The 17259-nt window shown below is 41.3% G+C and overlaps 1 protein-coding gene across 4 annotated transcripts in view; it reads left to right on the forward strand.

The window, feature by feature from the left end:
* Window positions 1–17259, forward strand: part of LOC126412339 (ankyrin repeat and death domain-containing protein 1A-like) — a 692368-nt gene that overhangs the window by 575854 nt on the left and 99255 nt on the right. For all 4 annotated transcript variants that reach the window (XM_050081884.1, XM_050081882.1, XM_050081885.1 and 1 more), the window contains exon 9: window positions 7752–7850. In XM_050081884.1, the coding sequence (XP_049937841.1) occupies window positions 7752–7850 (99 nt within the window). The remainder of the gene's footprint in view (window positions 1–7751; window positions 7851–17259) is intronic.

Here is a 17259-nt window from a genome sequence, read left to right on the forward strand (position 1 = left end):
CGGGTCACAATCAAATACACCGCTGCTCAACTGAATGTCTCTGTTGATAGCACTGACACACTAGTCCACCATTCTGGGTGCTCCACGGATTGTGCCCGCTGGGTTCCTCATTCACTCTCTGCAGCCCGGATCTCGCATCTTCAGACTTACATCTCTTTTGCCCAATGAAGGACGTACTCCGTGGTAAACAGTATATTCATTATGAAGAGGTTATTGATGCAGGACGACGTCGGCTGCGACGTCGACCAGCAGAGTGATACCATGTGAGCATAGAGGTCCTCGCAGAAAGGTGGCGTAAGGCCGTCGCACCGAACGGAGATTACGTTGAAAAGTAGAGTGGGGAATAATATTGTATGTTGAAATCCTGAATAAAACCGACCTACGGACAAAAAATGTGTTGTATTACTAATTGAACGCCTCTCGTAGAACCTTAGAAGACATTCAGACCTCATATGTAATGAGGTATCTCGAACAGAATCACCTCCTCGATGCCAGCCACAATAGATTCCAAAAACATTGAATGAGCGAGAGCCCAACTTGCTTTTTTCCGAATTGACATATTGGAAGCCATGGATCGAGGCAATCAGGTGGATGTAGTACTTCTTGACTTCCCCATAACATTTCAGTTGGTGTTAACAAAAGTAATATTATATGGTATTTCTTGAGAGAAATCGTTTTCCTGCGTGGTTTAGTTATTAGCTGATTTCGTTGGCTTGGGTGTCTTCAAATTACCTCTGTTACTTGCATCGCGATAATAAGCTGTAAGCATACAGCATCTTACATGATGCTGTATGCTTACAACAGATCTGTGTAGAGCAAGCATGGAACATTATCCACGGTTCTCACAACCATTGTAGTTACGGGTACAATTGTCTCAGACGTGACGTCCATAAGTAAGATACTGGGAAAATGTACTCAAACTTCAACTTACAAGTAACGTGTGCGACGTATCCTACAATATTACACAAATGTGTGGGACATAAACGAGTCTGGACCAACGTGAGATGTTGTATGTATGCACAGAAGGGCAGCACGAATGGTCACAAATTTTTTCTGACTCGCAGGAGAGCTACAGTGAGAAACCTGTAGTGGAAAATGGTTGGGAAGAGATGCTAATCATCTCGATAGCACTTAAGTACGTAGTTTCAAGATCCACTAACAGGTAAAGAACCTAGAAACAGATTTCAGCACCTTTCCCCCACCGTCCCTCCTCGCCCCTACAGGGACTTCGAATACGTGGTAGCTACAAAGACATTGAATCTTCCCCCATGCGGTTGGAACGTGAGGAAAAACTTACAAGTTCCCTCTCCAAGCACTTCACATATGTTTGCAGAGTATGTATGTGAGTGCAGATGTGGATGTAGAAAAAAATTTATCAGTGAAAACAAATAACGTAGAGCACAGAAATAAAATGGTTCAAATGGCTCTGAGCACTATGGGACTTAACTTCTGAGGTCATCAGTTCCCTAGAACTTAGAACTACTTAAACCTCACTAACCTAAGGACATCACACACATCAATGCCCGAGGCAAGATTCGAACCTGCGACCGTAGCGGTCGCGCGGTTCCAAACTGCAGCGCCTAGAAGCGCTCGGCCACTCCGGCCGGCTAGAGCACACAGAATGGTGTTTGATTCATATACTGCGAAAGTCGATGGGCTGCAATTTTCGTACTTGTACACTGGTGGCATGGAGGCTCTGCTCATTAAATAACGGACCTATCTAATAAAACGAATACGTTAATTGATTTTTCCGACGCTGATTGGTAGGTCTTCATATTTGTAAATGAAATTCACGTGTACATAGTCGTTATTTCATTTCGATTGTCAGTGTACCCCTCATACTGATATACAACTTAGCTTAGGCATTTCCCACTGTGTTACAATTGTCAGTGAGCTCTTTCTGTCTATTCATCACAAACCATAAGTAATATATAAGTAATACCTTTCGATTTTTTTTCAGAAGCCCTTGTCTTTTATTTATTTTGTTGTGAGTGTTATTTTAAATAAAATTGTTATGTACTGCTTTATTTAAACCAAACGGGCATCTTCTCTTCTGCTCAGTGTAATTATTTATACTTACATAACTGCCAGTCACGTTCTACTTATATTGGTTACGAAACTAGATTCATATGTGGGATATTTTGTATATGTGTTGTAACCTCCCCACAGAAATTTAAAAGACAATATTTAATAGAAATGAAGCCAAACGTAACCTCCCTGCAATTAAATGTACTGACAAAGCCAATAAAAATGTGAAATTCGCAATCTGACTCTGATGTAAGCTCCCACAAAAATAATGAGAGACAATTTAATGCTAATGAAACTTCAGTGATAATGATAACTCAATTAAACCGAAATATCGGTCTTTGGCCCTGTGCAAAAATCAGAATTAATTTCTTACCTCAGTATAACTGCATCAGTTAATTTACATTATTAGCTGAGCATTGCTGATTCATTACCTTGTTTAAAATATAATGTACCTCGTCCTGAATCTTGACCAGAATGCCATGTCGACGCCCGCCGACTCCTCACACACAACTGCACTGGGCTGCTACTACCGACAGACTGCAGCTCGCAACTGAACTATCTCATAGTTCGACTGCTACCGCACTACTACTGGACGCAACTGAACTGAGCTACTGCTACCGACAGAGTGCACTGCACGACGACTACTAGCGTACTGGACGCAACTGAACTGAGCTACTGCTACCGACAGAGTACTGGCCTACTGCAACTCGCGTACTGCTCGCAACACTCGCGCGGTCAAGCGCAGACTAACTACAATAAATGGCTCTCTGGTCAAAGATTTTAACGTGCCTCACCATCGCTGCTACGTTACATACGTGTTTCAGTGTTTTAATTGATTTGATGCCATCAATTTCTCTCTACAATTTTTATCACTACCCGTTTACTGCATATCTATAATCTTGTTTACAAACTCTAGTCTTAGTCTGACCATACAATTTTTCCACTATCTACTCGCACCAAGTACAATTAATCCTGAATCCAGCAGCAGATATGAAATAATATACACATTTCTCTGGTAAAGATTTTCTGTGGACTTAATTCTTTACCTACTGTACTACCATTTGATCCTCATTTTTAATATTCTTTGACAACTCTACAAATACACCTAGTTTTCTCATCTTTGTATTTAATGTGGTCACTTCCATGACATGGACTGCTCTAGACGTACATTTTTGGAAACTTCTATTCAGTCACTTATCGGTATTTGACATACATAAGAATCTTCTAGAGAAGAAATATTTTTTTTTATCTGTGTCATATCTCTCTTATATGCTTCTTAGTTTGGCCAGCTGCTGCTACTATCCTTCTGTACAGGAGAACACTTTCATTCTTTTGTTACTGCGTTGTTCCCACTTCTGATGTTACGACAATCTATGCTCCTTTGTTTAATACTCAACATAGCTTTTGTCTAAGCTTTTCTTATTTTCAAGCTTTATTACAATCTAACAATGTTGTTAACGTCACATCGTCCAGCGATCTGTGAAATACTGGTACAATAATTTCTTCTGCATTAACTTACTCTCCTATCAGACTTGGTCATAATTGTTCTCCATTGTACAGACCTGTCACTTACTGTCTACCACCTGCCTAGCATTTTTTCTGCATTTGAAATAGGTGTCGGATCTATATCTGATATGTTAACAATTATGCATCCTATTTCTCCAAAGATATAATTAATTTTCGAATGCACTCTGGTAATTTTTGCTGTGATTTTATTTTCTTAATATCTTTCTTTACATGTCTCTTGCATATATGATTTATTATATTTGCAGTTCCTGTTAATTTTGTTCCTAAAGAAACCTACACTGTGGAACCAAATTGGAGGATCACTTTTTCGAAATCCCGCAATCGTCTCCCATTATATCGCATAAATTTCAAATATGTCTCAAAGATGTCTGTAATGGTGAAAAGCGTAGCACCACGCTACGTCCCCCCTGTGCTCGGCAACGCTTCTAACGGCAAGGTGTCGACACGTGCAAAAAAGACCACAGCCCAGAGATTGGTTCAAATGGCTCTGAGCACTATGGGACTCAACATCTGTCGTCATCAGTCCCCTAGAACTTAGAACTACTTAAACCTAACTAACCTAAGGACATAACACACACCCATGCCCGAGGCTGGGCTCGAACCTGCGACCGTAGCGGTCACGCGGTTCCGGACTGAAGCGCCTAGAACCGCACGGCCACCGGCCTGCCACCCAGAGATTCATGTGGGCTGTAAGGTGGGTTATCACATCACATTGGCCCTAACATTCACCACAATTCTGCCCAACGCCACCTTGGCACTGTCACTCCATGCGAAGGTCGCAGCCCGCATCTTATCCACATTCCACACTTATCTGACGCCTCGGTGACGGAGGACAGAATCGCGACAACCAACGTTGAGCTTCTTATGCGTGGCCGAGGAAAACATGTCAGACACACCGCCTCTCAGGATCGATACCAAAACGCCGTAGGGAATGGGATAAGGGGGTCAATGAAATCACACCTTCGCTTTGGGCGTTGATACCCACCCACTTTGCGGTCTAAAAGTCACAGTTTGATGAGGAACAGGACGCCACTCTTGACAACATTCGACACTGCTGCCAACCCGTTACAATCCTCCTTTGAGGATATCGTGGGGCAGTGAACGTGGTATGGCCCGTTTGCAGTGTATCGCGACTGCAGTTTATGTTCTGCTGTACAGCTTAAGCCTGGTTTACACGACGACGTTGGGTTGCGCCACTCGTTGTGTGGAATGAGTTGCTCGCAAGAGATTTCATATATGACTGTAGACACGGCGACACCAGTATACACTTCAGTTTCGTCGTTTTGTGGGGCCCTGAGTTGTGTCTGAAATAAAAGTTTTGACAGCTGCACGTCGCACGAGTTGTGATGGAGTTAAAGCTTGTTGCGTGGAATCGCTGCATAAGAAAAAACGAAAAAGAAACGTATTTCGATTCGTGACTAGACGAAGAAAAGACGTCAGTTCGGTTGCTCAGCATCCTTGCTGAAATAATTTATAACGGGAGATCCAAGAAGTTCTTTTAATTATCTTAGAATGTCATCCGAACTGTTCACGTTTCGTCTAAATAGGATTAATAATGCTATAAGGAATAAAGGTACTGTAATGCATGAAGCACTGTCGTCATATCTGAAATTACGTATCATATTGCGTGCATTAAAATCGACAACACTCGGTATGTTATAAGATACGGTTTTAGTTGGTGATGACGCTATTTCATTAACACTAATAATTATTAGTATTAACAGTAATAATTATTAACATTAGCAACAATAATTACTCGAAGCAGGCCGCGTTAAGAAGAGAATGGTTTGCAAACTACTCTCTTGAAGATAGATCTTTACTGTGACAATATTTCAAAATTTTAACATATTTGATTGGGGGGGGGGGGGGCACTGCAGCGACGTTTTATGTAGATGAATATTGAATAAAGAATGCAGCTTCTTGCATTTGGATAGCCTTGCCTCCTGTCAACAATATTCCTTGACAAATAGCTGGCCAACTCGAACGATGGGATTTTAGTCTTGTAGACGTGAGCATTGCCACAGCTAGAATTACAGTTGCTTGTATTTTTCTTAATTCAGTTGTATATCTGCTCCTAATTCTAATTTTGCCCTGCAGCTCAGATACTGTCAAATCATCTATGTTATGATCGCACATGACGGTCTTAGCGGCAGCAATATGTTGCTTATTTTTGTAATCAGCAACACTGAAATCCCACAAACACATGTGCAAAGCATAGATATCCAAAAGGCGGACATTATTCTCCGTTCCCCACTTCATATTTCAGTTTGTCTACACTCTACCAACACACATAACCTCAAAACTCGTGCAACTAGTGTCGCTCAAGTTGGAACACGCCGACAGTGTTTAGTTTCACCAACGACTTGCGCAAACGCCCGGCGCGTATGCTCAATGGCCGGTAGCGCGGTTCCCTGCAACCTAGTGCCGTAAACTAGGCTTTAGAATCACTATGGACTGCTAAAAACCATTGTACGTTATCTGAAAGTGATCCGAAGCAGTAAAGGATTCATATGCTTTCTCATCCATCCATTTCCACGCCCTCCTATGGCGTTACCATGGTGTGATGCGAAATTAAGGTTTGCGTGAGTAAAGTCACTCTAATACCTACCATTTCGGCAACACCATTGGTACCAACCTTTGTTGAGTACGTTGCAAGTGTATCTATAAGAAAAATCGACACACATTCAGCTTTCGCCGGCCGCGGTGTCCGAGGGGTTCTAGGCGCTTCAGTCCGGAACCGCGTGACTGCTACGGTCGCAGGTTCGAATCCTGCCTTGGGTATGGATGTGTGTGATGTCCTTAGGTTAGTTAGGTTTAAGTAGTTCTAAGTTCTAGGGCACTGATGACGTCAGATGTTGAGTCCCATAATGCTCAGAGCCATTTGAACATTCAGCTTTCCGGCTGCTGTAGCGCACGAAAACACACCTTAGGCTTGTCAAATGGCGCTCGAGCAGCCCCGAGACTGAATATGTGGCCAAGTTTCTGATAGGCACATTTGTAACACGCTCAACTCAGGTTCTTGGTGGGCTCCGAGAGTTTTGCCGAACTGGTGGGCCTTGGAGGGACCTTTCCCTGTTTTAATCAACCACATCTTAATGTTGCACCAGATTCGAATGGTTGTTAACCGTTCCTAGTGATTCCATGCTGTGCAGCTGAGCAAAATTTGCAGTCGCACCACACTCCAGAGGGGTCAGATCACCGTCAATAGGATTGCAGCCTCAAGATATCCTTAGAGTAAGGTTGAATGCTGTCAAGAACGTCTCCTCTTGCTTATCGTACTGCGAACTGTCGTTTTCGACCATGAAATATGTGGCAATCAACGCACCAATGGAAGGTGTGTCTGAAACGCAAATAGTACCTTCCTGTGGCTCCCAGTCTTTTGTTGGTAAAGCTGTTTCTCTTCTGATCTCGTCTTCGCTACAAATAAATTCGGTAGAAGTGTTCTGTTATTGTAATTTCTTTGAAACTGCCTACCAGAACCTTGAGCCTAACATAAATTATACTCCTCCTGAATTCTTGCACTCTCAAGGAATATGGACCAGCGCAGAATAGAATGGATCTACAACTCTACAGCGGAGATCGCGCTTTTCCTTCCATTACTGCGTGCAGTGTGATCTGCGTTTCGCAATTTTTCAATAAGACAGGAAATAATGGCACAGCTATAATGTCAGATTTCACATTATTCAGCCACATCTTGTAGAACCCGACATTTTCACGGCTTAAAGCAGTTATATGCAAAAGCTGATAGTAGCGCCAGTATCACCAAAAAACCTCGATGAAACTGATGTTGGTGGAGGTGGTTGGTGGTACTATTCCATCCAGACACCTAATACTGAAAAAATAACTTACTTTTGTCGTGCTGTTACCTGTTACGGCTGCTATAAATAACATACTATTTAACAGCGTCGTTACAAAGTGACCCTATCTCTGCATGGATTCATAACTACATCTGTCTATATTGAACAATGTTTGCCACAATATTTCTTGAATAATCACTGATCAGTAAAATTCAATACTAATATTTATAGAATTGAAGGATGCAAAATTAGTAAAGCCATCCAGCCTCTCTTTCGGAAGACCTGAACCGCAACAGTTCATATAGGGAGGTTTGGCAATTGTGTTTTTTTAAATTTCCTTTAATATATTATTGTGTGTGTGCGCTTACATGTTTATTTTGATGGAACTGTGAATTTCAGAATGGCAATACGCCGCTGCACATGGCGTGTCAAGCCAACAAACTGGAAACCGTCGAACTTCTCGTCAGCAAGGGTGCAGATCTTAACGCGCTTAACGTGGTGAGTATGATGCATTGAAGTCTCAGTTTCACCGATGCACTACGTCAACAGCAAAACGTAGGAAATAATTACCCGAATCTTAAAATGATTAAGAAATTGTCTCTAGTGGTGCGATTTAATAGCATCCTTCATACCTATTGTATACTCATAAATGAAAATTTAATGTCGGTACGTAATATTTCTTACAACTTGACGCTTTCATTTTTAGCTCCTATGGTAATCAGTGCGGTGCAATAATGAAATTATCACCAGTTCCTTACAGTTAAGTGCTCACATTTTCATGTCACGAATATATTCTGCGAAGTGAAAGCATACTAGATGTAGCCAGGTGGTTTCGCCCTTCGTCACCTCTGACAGCTCATTTCATCTACCTCAGTAGGCTTCTTGCGCCTGCCCTCTTAACTCTGCGTTCGTAGGTACTAGTTAAACCTAAAACAGCAGCGTTGAAGAAAATTCAACTCAATTACTATCAACCAAAGGTCACCTAACTCAAAGTACGAGGTAAGATCTGTAAAGTTCACAAAATGTCGGGCGTGCGGGATTCTAAACAACTTGCGCGAAAATATTTAAAGTTCAATTGATTAGGTTTTATTGCCACCAAAAGAAGTTGTAAACGGCTAAAACGCCCGTATTTACTGTCAAAACTCTTGATGGTACAAGTTAATTGCGGTTTTAACTACAAAATTTCCACACGAAAGCAGCTGGAGCCTTACCAGTCCGACCCGAGTGATTTTTACGTCCTACATCACGTTGTTCTGTAGTTTTCTTAAAAAGAAATGCTCTTCCAAACGTTCCGAGATAATTGGAGACAGAAATTCATAATAGAAATTCTGAGCGTTCGAAAGCAAATTTCGTTTGGGTAAAAAAAATACAAATCATCCCCAGGGATGAAGGACCAATTGATTTTAACCCTTAGCTTTTCTTCCGACTGCTTTTATGCAAAATCATGTACACTTGACATATGTTACATGATTCCTGATTGCACAATAATTTTTAACAAAATAAAACATTCACATTTTACGAATGACCTCCATGCACCCTCTCACTCTCTCGAAAACAGTCTCACAGCAAAACAAAATTAAATAATGTTTGAAAACGTTACTATTACGTCATCAAGCTATCGTAACGAAAGTAAAGAAAAGTCTAGAATAATAATTTCTATGAAATGAATCTGTTTAGTTATAGTTTCAAATCATATTATAAAGGAACACATTACAATCCCTAGGTCAGTTTTTGCAGCATCAGAAGAGGTATTTTGGTTTTTAGGTAAAATTTTATATCTCCGCATGTACTAAAGACATTGAACTGAGATTTTTGCAGACTGTTATAATATCAATACAAGTCTGTATAATGAATATGAAAAAGATCGAATACAATTTGATACTACTTCCTTAGACTCACTGGAAGTGTTTATAGCGAATCGGTCTGTCGGCAGGAAAGCACAGTGCTCCAAAGGCCACGTCGTCAGCTGTGCTGGTGGAGGAAAAAAAGTGTCATCTGTGGTGCTCACCCTGAGCGAATGAGACATGCTGCCCATTCCCACTGACCGACTGAAAACTTTAAACCGCCAATATCCCTCTCCAACTTTCATAAAATGATTACTGCGAGAATTAAAGAATAGAATTCCCGTTTTAGTCCAGCATACATATTCAATGATTCTGCAAATTTTGCTGTTTAGTGATTCTGGAAATTTTATTATAGATTTCACTGTAGCCGCCGGATTGATTTCTTGGATATACGTTTTGTTTGTGTGATAACACATTGGAGAGTACCGCGCAGTTGAAAGTCCTAGGTAATTACTAGCATCAGGTGCAGAGTGTTTTTAAATTACAATTACTTTTATGACGTCTTGTACTCGGAACTGAGACGATATGACTTTGAATAGGAACTTACGTTCGGGAAAAGTACCGTCTCCACGATAGAGGTACAAGCAGATAAGACAATGTATTCCCCTATCCGGAGGTTGACTTTGAGAAGACAGTCTGGAAGCGTCAGAGCCGTGACGCAGCGGTCATCAGTAGATAGCAGCGGTGATTAATAGAAAGACACATTACTTGTGTTCCGAGCGAATATGCTTTTTGAAAGACTATCAGGCATGCAATTAGATGGATTGTTCGTTTTTCACTGAGTAACATAGCATCATCATCATCATCATCATCATCGTCATCATATTATTCCTGCTGACTCACGTCCTGAGCCGAAGCTTTTCACACACACACACACACACACACACACACACACAAACCAAAATAAAAACAAAGGCACCACCAAAGAATTATCCGAGTGGGACGGAAATCGGAAGACGTGATACATAAATAAAGACAAACAAATGACTAAAATTTAAAAAAAACTGGGTTATTTATTCAAGAGTTAGAGCTTCGCTAACTGAGCAAGTCAATAATGCGTTGATCCGTCTCTGGCCCTTATGCTAGCAGTTCCGTCGTTCGGTTTTGTCACATCGGATTTATCCGGAACACTTCACGTCGACATCCCTTTTTTTTTCTCTTCATTTCTGCCAACGCAAGCGACCTAGTAGCTGTAGTGTCAAAATTGCGTGATGAAGCTAAACGTTGCTGTTTCTGTTGGTAGCGCTACCGCCAATTCCTTCAGTATTTCCCCTTACACATCTCCGCAAGCATTAAAAACCAGTCATGTCATTTAGATTTCTGCTCATCATTTTCAGCAGCTATTTTCGAAGAAGAGGATGTGAAAAAACAGCACAGTGCTATTTCTTTACACCGGAATTCTTGTTGTTCCATTCACACCGCGTCCAAAAGTAGCAAATGGCTGAGGCAACAGAGACGGTAAAAACGTAAACTGCCTCTGTCTAGCACAAAAATTGCGCTGACACAAGTTGAGTTTTTGTTAAGCTGGTGCCTTTTTAGCACTGACGTAAGTCAAGTTTCAGCATGCTACGAAACAAGTTACGTTCGTCCGGGTAGTTTGGATAGTCGCGGTTTGTATGTCCCGTTCAAATTCATCAAGTAATATACCATGCCGTCACAAAATTCTTTGATTTGTACTATTTTTGCCAAAGAAATGAACCGAAGCTCATGAAAGTTTGTAAGTAACAAGCTGCTCCTTCATTTCTAACAGCTGAACAGTTAGCAAAGAGGCAAATGAGTTAAAAAGTGGGTGTATTTCCTTTCAAGGCAAGAGATGTGGAAGACATCCCTGAACGACAACTACAGCTGAAAGCACTGACAAAGTGGGAGTGTGGCCAATATCTGTCGTTAATTAAAGATATATAGAACGCTGGATATCGTAGAAACATCAGAAGCTTAGGCACAATATATTTTAAGTAAGGAATTAACTACGTGAATGTTCGCACTGTTTTAAAAAGAAAATAAATTTCGCAGTTGCATACCTAAGGATAAAAAATGTGTCCACCACTTCACGTCAGAAATGAAACTACACTCAAATGGTTGGTACGAATTCGATGGGCGTACACCACCACTCAGTTTCATTCTGCCGCGCTGGATAGGGCAAGAATGTACTGAAATTGGAAGCGGTATATTTTGGTGATTACCATGCAGAGGTTTAATAGTTGGAGAATATGGATACTCTACATCTGATATGGACCAACTGGAACTTAAGAATAGGTAATTACGGGCTTGACATACAGAAGCAAAACAAATTCCATTAGGACAAGGTCCTGAGAAGTGGTTTTGGCAATGAGGAAACTTAAGGATTTTCGATACTAATAATTAGAACTCAGGTATGTGCTTAAGTAGATATTTACAAACACAGGTCTGTACAGATAAAGCGCTGCCAAAACAAAAGAGGACTCATGTCTTACAAACAACATACAGGCAACTCATTCGTTTATTGTAAATACAGAATATAGAGTAGGAAATTATTGTTAAGAAAAACAATGTACTGATCAAACTTTAATCAATTCCGGTTCAAATGGTTCAAATGGCTCGCAGCACTATGGGAGTTAACTTCTAAGGCCATCAGTCCCCTAGACCTTAGAACTACTTAAACCTAACTAACGTAAGGACATCACACACATCCATGCCCGAGGCAGGATTCGAACCTGTGACCGTAGCGGTCGCGCGGTTCCAGACTGTAGCGCCTAGAATCAATTCCGGATTTGGAAACTGCGACTATCTTGTTAAAGGTTTCAGCAATTATTGCAACTAATCGCCGTATTTTCTTCAATATTCTATTTATTCATGACCGGTTTCGAATCGCCTGGCGATTCATCATCAGATGATACAATTTAGTTTGGAGCATTGTGGGGGTCGTACATGTGTGGCAAATACAGAGACAAAAAAGTGAGCACTGTATGCGGAAAGAATATTAAGATTGTAAGATTAATTTGATGGTATTACTCACTGTTTTCATTCTCGTGGCAGGCACTGCTCTGGAAAATATAATGGATGCTTGCTTTCCTTGGTGTGATTTCAACTCTTAAACTGCATCCGTGTTGTTACTGTAGACTTAAACCTTTAGATTACCGCAGAAGCAAAAATCACAAGTAGACAGATGGGGCGATCTGGAAGGCGATAAACCTACGGAAACTGTACGTTCTTCTCTGAAAGCTTCATGCACGTATGACACCGAAAACCCCTGAAGTATGCACCATAGCGCCATACTGCTGGAAAATGCATACTCCCGTTCTTCGTCCGTTAGCTGCGTCATGAATTGTTGCAACAGTTCCATTGCATGCATTTCAGAGTTTACGGTGTTATTAAAGAAAATGGGCCCTACAATTCGTCGGCCTGAAACTGCAAACCGAACACCTACTTTCAGATTACGTAGATGTACCTCAAAGCGTTCCCTGGGATTGTCTGTTGACCAATAGCGTGTGTTCTGACAATTCACAAATTCGCTGAAATGAAACCATCCTTCGTCTAAGTTGACTTGAAGATTTGGATCCACGTAACTATCAGCGACATGCGTCAGTAGTCATTCGCAATAGTGAGGTCGTTGTGCGTAATCCGTAGGTTGTAATGCTTGCATGACTTATTTTGTATGCTCGCACATAAAATACTTCAACATGTTCTAGCATCACGTTCGTTTGATGTTTAGTTAGGTGGATGGACTTCTTACCTTAGTCTTTTGAACACGTTCAATATTTTCGGCGGGCAAACTTTCTTTACACAGGTACGTTTGGCGTTAGCGACTAAACAAGTTCCTCTAAATTTAGAGAACAATTTCTGTACACCACTTTTTTCAGGAGAAGCTGCCGGCCGGAGTGGCCGTGCGGTCTAGTCGCTGCAGTCTGGAACCGCGTGACCGCTACGGTCGCAGGTTCGAATACTGCCTCGGGCATGGATGTGTGTGATGCCCTTAGGTTAGTTAGGTTTAAGTAGTTCTAAGTTCTAGGGGACTGATGACCACAGCAGTTAAGTCCCATAGTGCTCAGAGCCATTTGAACCAGGAGCAGCTGTTTCTGGGTATTTTATCGTGAATTTTCATTCAAGGTTTTAAGCAATTTACATCCTTAAAAACATTCGACAATAAACACGTTTTGTTCGATTGAAAAACACGTTCTGCACAACTGTATTCACAAGAAGCTTGAAAGTGACTACAGACAACACAGCTCTGATCACTACATCACCACTCGACTGCACCTGCCATCACGTGACCCCGTTCGAGCGCCGAGCGCCGCCCTAGCGTTAAGAAATAAGACACTGACAGCATCAGTCATCAATATCACGGGATCTCGTTTATCTTGGCCACTCCGTATTGGTCGACCACAGTATTACTGCACCTGGGAATGTGGGTGCTTGGATTGGCTTATTGTGAGTTTTTATGCTGATACTTTACAGGCACATTCTGAATCTCTTGATAATATTTGCACAATTGTCTTGAAATTGTTCACAGTAAGATGTAGTTTCCTTAGTCAGCACCTACTTATACCGTAAAGTCACGGCAGGTTTCTGACAACGGCCGCGGGAGGGCAACTGCAATAATATCGTGGCAGGGTAGGCATCTGAAGCAATTTTGGCAACGTGGCACTGCACCGTAGCAGTAATTTGGCAGTATGGTCACATAAATGTGGGCGTGCAGGGGAAACCCTACACTGCAGTGAGGTCGGCTGCTGCTGTAAGTGGCTGACGAGGAGTACACGGCAAGGGTCATAACCCGATTTCCCAGCAGCCTCGCTCACTGGAAGAGGAGTTAAAATGAGCCAATAATGTCTCTGCTTGTCTGTAGAATTCGACCGTTTCTGAGAAAACGACCGTCAAAGTTTTCGAGGTACTTAATGCGCCATTTAAGGGATAAATTGTACAGCAGAAGTGCTGGTAGCTTGCGCATCGGCTTGACACTTCAGCGCCCCATCTTCCAAACCTGTTTATTGTTCTTATTTATTTTATTATTCAGGTGTTACAATTTTTTTAAATTCTCATATTTTTGTATTTCATTTTTGTATAAATTCTTGTCTTTTATTCCTATGCATGTTCTTCAGGAAGATTTCGTGCATTTTTTTGGATGACACCGATTGTAGAAACATTCGAAACAGAAATTTCGAACACCACGAGCATTACGAGAAGGCGCGTATGCCACAGTGAGATTTATTCGTATGAATCTCACTCGGGAAACTGGAAATTTGGAAATTTGTGGTAAGGTCTTTGGGACCAAACTGCTGAGGTCATCGGTCCCTAAACTTACACACTACTCAGTCTAGCTTATACTAACTTACTCTAAGGACAACACACACACACACACACACACACACACACACACACACACACACACACACACACCATGCCAGAGGGAGGACTCGAACCTCCGACGGGGGCAGCCGCGCGAACCGTGGCAAAGCGCCCTAAACCGCTAGGCTACCCCGCGCCGCACACTCGGGAAAGAAACATCATTAACACTGCTGAAGATTTCAGTCGTCGGCAGTAATTTTGCGGCGAACAACGCGTAACCAACCACTTTACCGAAAACACGCTTGCGTCTGAGACTGAATGAAGATACACTACAGGAATTTCACCATAAACAATTTCAAATAATTTTATCATTCATTCATTGTTTTTATTTATTTTTTAAAATTCATTCAGCAGACATACAGGTAGTTAACGAATGTGGACAACATTATTTTAATATGCACTAGAAAATATCCATGTAGTAATCTTCTATGAACATGGGTAGATAATTGAAAAACAGAAATAAAAGTAATTATCGGATTTCCAAATCGGGGTGGAAAAGTTTTTCTGCGATACTAACTACCGCGCCAGCAGTTGCTCTGAAGAATGTATTCTCTAAATGGCACATAAAGTACCTCGGAAACTTCGATCGTTGTTTTCTCAGAAACAGTCGAAAATCTACAGAAAAGCCGAGACACGCCTTCGCTTATTTTGACCCATCTTCAACTGAGTGAAGTTTCCGGGAAATCGGGTTATGACACTTGCCGTGTTCTACACGTGAGTCCCAATCCGATTCGTTGATGGAAATGTGTGGCACACACTGTGTTACATAATTAGTTACCGTTGGTTCACAGTAGTGGCGGCTCGTGAGAATACATTCTAGGTGTTCACATATTTGTTCACAAATTTTTATAGATTCAGATAAATTTGAGAGTGTGAAGTTAACAAATGGTTCAAATGGCTCTGAGCACTATGGGACTTAACATCTGTGGCCATCAGTCCCCTAAAACTTAGAACTACTTAAACCTAACTAACCTAAGGGCATCACACACATCCATGCCCGAGGCAGTATTCGAACCTGCGACCGTAGCGGTCACGCGGATCCAGACTGCAGCGCCTAGAACCGAACGGCCACACCGGCCGGCTGAAGTTAACAGCATCTGCTGTATAACATGCTTATCAACAAGTTTATACGACTAGAGCAAATATCAATAATAATAATAACAACATAAATAATACATAAATACATATAAAAATGATATATATATGATATATATATATATATAATGATATATATATATATATATAATACTATATAAATACATAAATACATAAATAATAACAACATAAATAAAGATAATAAAAGCAATAACAAAATAACGTGTAAGTTTTCGCTACTCTCCACTCGCATTTTTGTGTAAGTGGAAGTATTTGTGCAGTTCCAATTTATTCGAACAACTGTACAAAATCCCTAACAGGTGCAGCACTTCACGAATTTACGTCCGGGCTGAAAATAAGATTTTCTTACGCTGCACTCACGTAACAACTTGTGCTAACAGCACGCTTCCTCCTTAAATGTTCGGTTGTAGTCATGCTTATTTGATTTCGTCATTCTCTCAATCAAGAATATGTTCTTTGAGGCCCTGGTTCCTTTGCAGCTAACTTTTCTGCTAACTAACTTTACTGTTCCCTGAATGATATTTTCCCTCTGCAGCGGTGTGTCCGCTGACATGAAATTTCCTTGCAGATTATAGCTCTATGTAAGACTGGGACTCGAACTTTGAAGTTTCGCCTTTCATGGGCAACTGTTCTACCTACTGAGCTACTCAAGCGCCACTCACGGCCCATCCTCATAGATTTACTTTTCAGTTAGCATCTACAACAGATTCAACATAGTTCATGTCTACACTGCACACGAAGGGCGATTCCCGCACAGTAAACAACCAACTCCAAACGAAAAATGCCATTTGTGAAAATGATTAAACTCAAGTAGTAATGTTTACCAACATGGCCACCTGACTAGAATGCAAATGAGACGCTGAGATCCATAAGAGCGTAAAGCACACTTCCATCGACCCCACATTTAAGTGAATATCAGAGAAACCATTGATACAGCTTTTCGTGAATTTTCGTATATACAGTGTGGGCCAGTACGGATAAACCTGCCTCACAGTAAGGTCAACAGATTTCAGAAGCTGAATAAATGCTATAATTTCACAGTCGACGGTGATGTGCTTCAAGCCCTTATGATTGTAAGCACCTTAAATGGATTACTGCATGATAAATATCGTAACTTAATATACTACAACTCATTCAGAAACTCACAAAGTAGATTTACTGTCAGTACAACTGTAACATATACGGACGTCCGATCCAATTTTACTACAGTATATAGTAAATGAATTAGCATACCTGAAGAGTGTGCTATCATGTAGCAGGATTTACGCCGAGCGAATGGGGATAAAAGTCTGCCTCAATGTGTGCCACCTGGTGGCACCAACATGAACTTCTGGTTGTCTGGTTGAGTAGCAAAAGCTAGCTGTGTACATCGTGAACCAGGCACGTCGATCATTATATCTGTATGTGTTTGGCACATTAGGCAATTACGTCACGCGAGTTGCTCATTCTCAAAAGCTACTTACAACGTGCGCAACTGAAGGTAGATTTACATGCCACATGTTTCAGATTGCAGCATCTATGTTACGTTTAATATCATTCAAAGAAAAATAAATCCACAAGGTGTCGAAAGTTAGGGAGTTTACATGCACTTGTGCTCTTCCATAGCAGCCGCCACTGGTTCACAG

Source organism: Schistocerca serialis, chromosome 7 (assembly GCF_023864345.2).
Source record: "Schistocerca serialis cubense isolate TAMUIC-IGC-003099 chromosome 7, iqSchSeri2.2, whole genome shotgun sequence".
Taxonomy (NCBI): Eukaryota; Metazoa; Arthropoda; class Insecta; order Orthoptera; family Acrididae; genus Schistocerca; species Schistocerca serialis.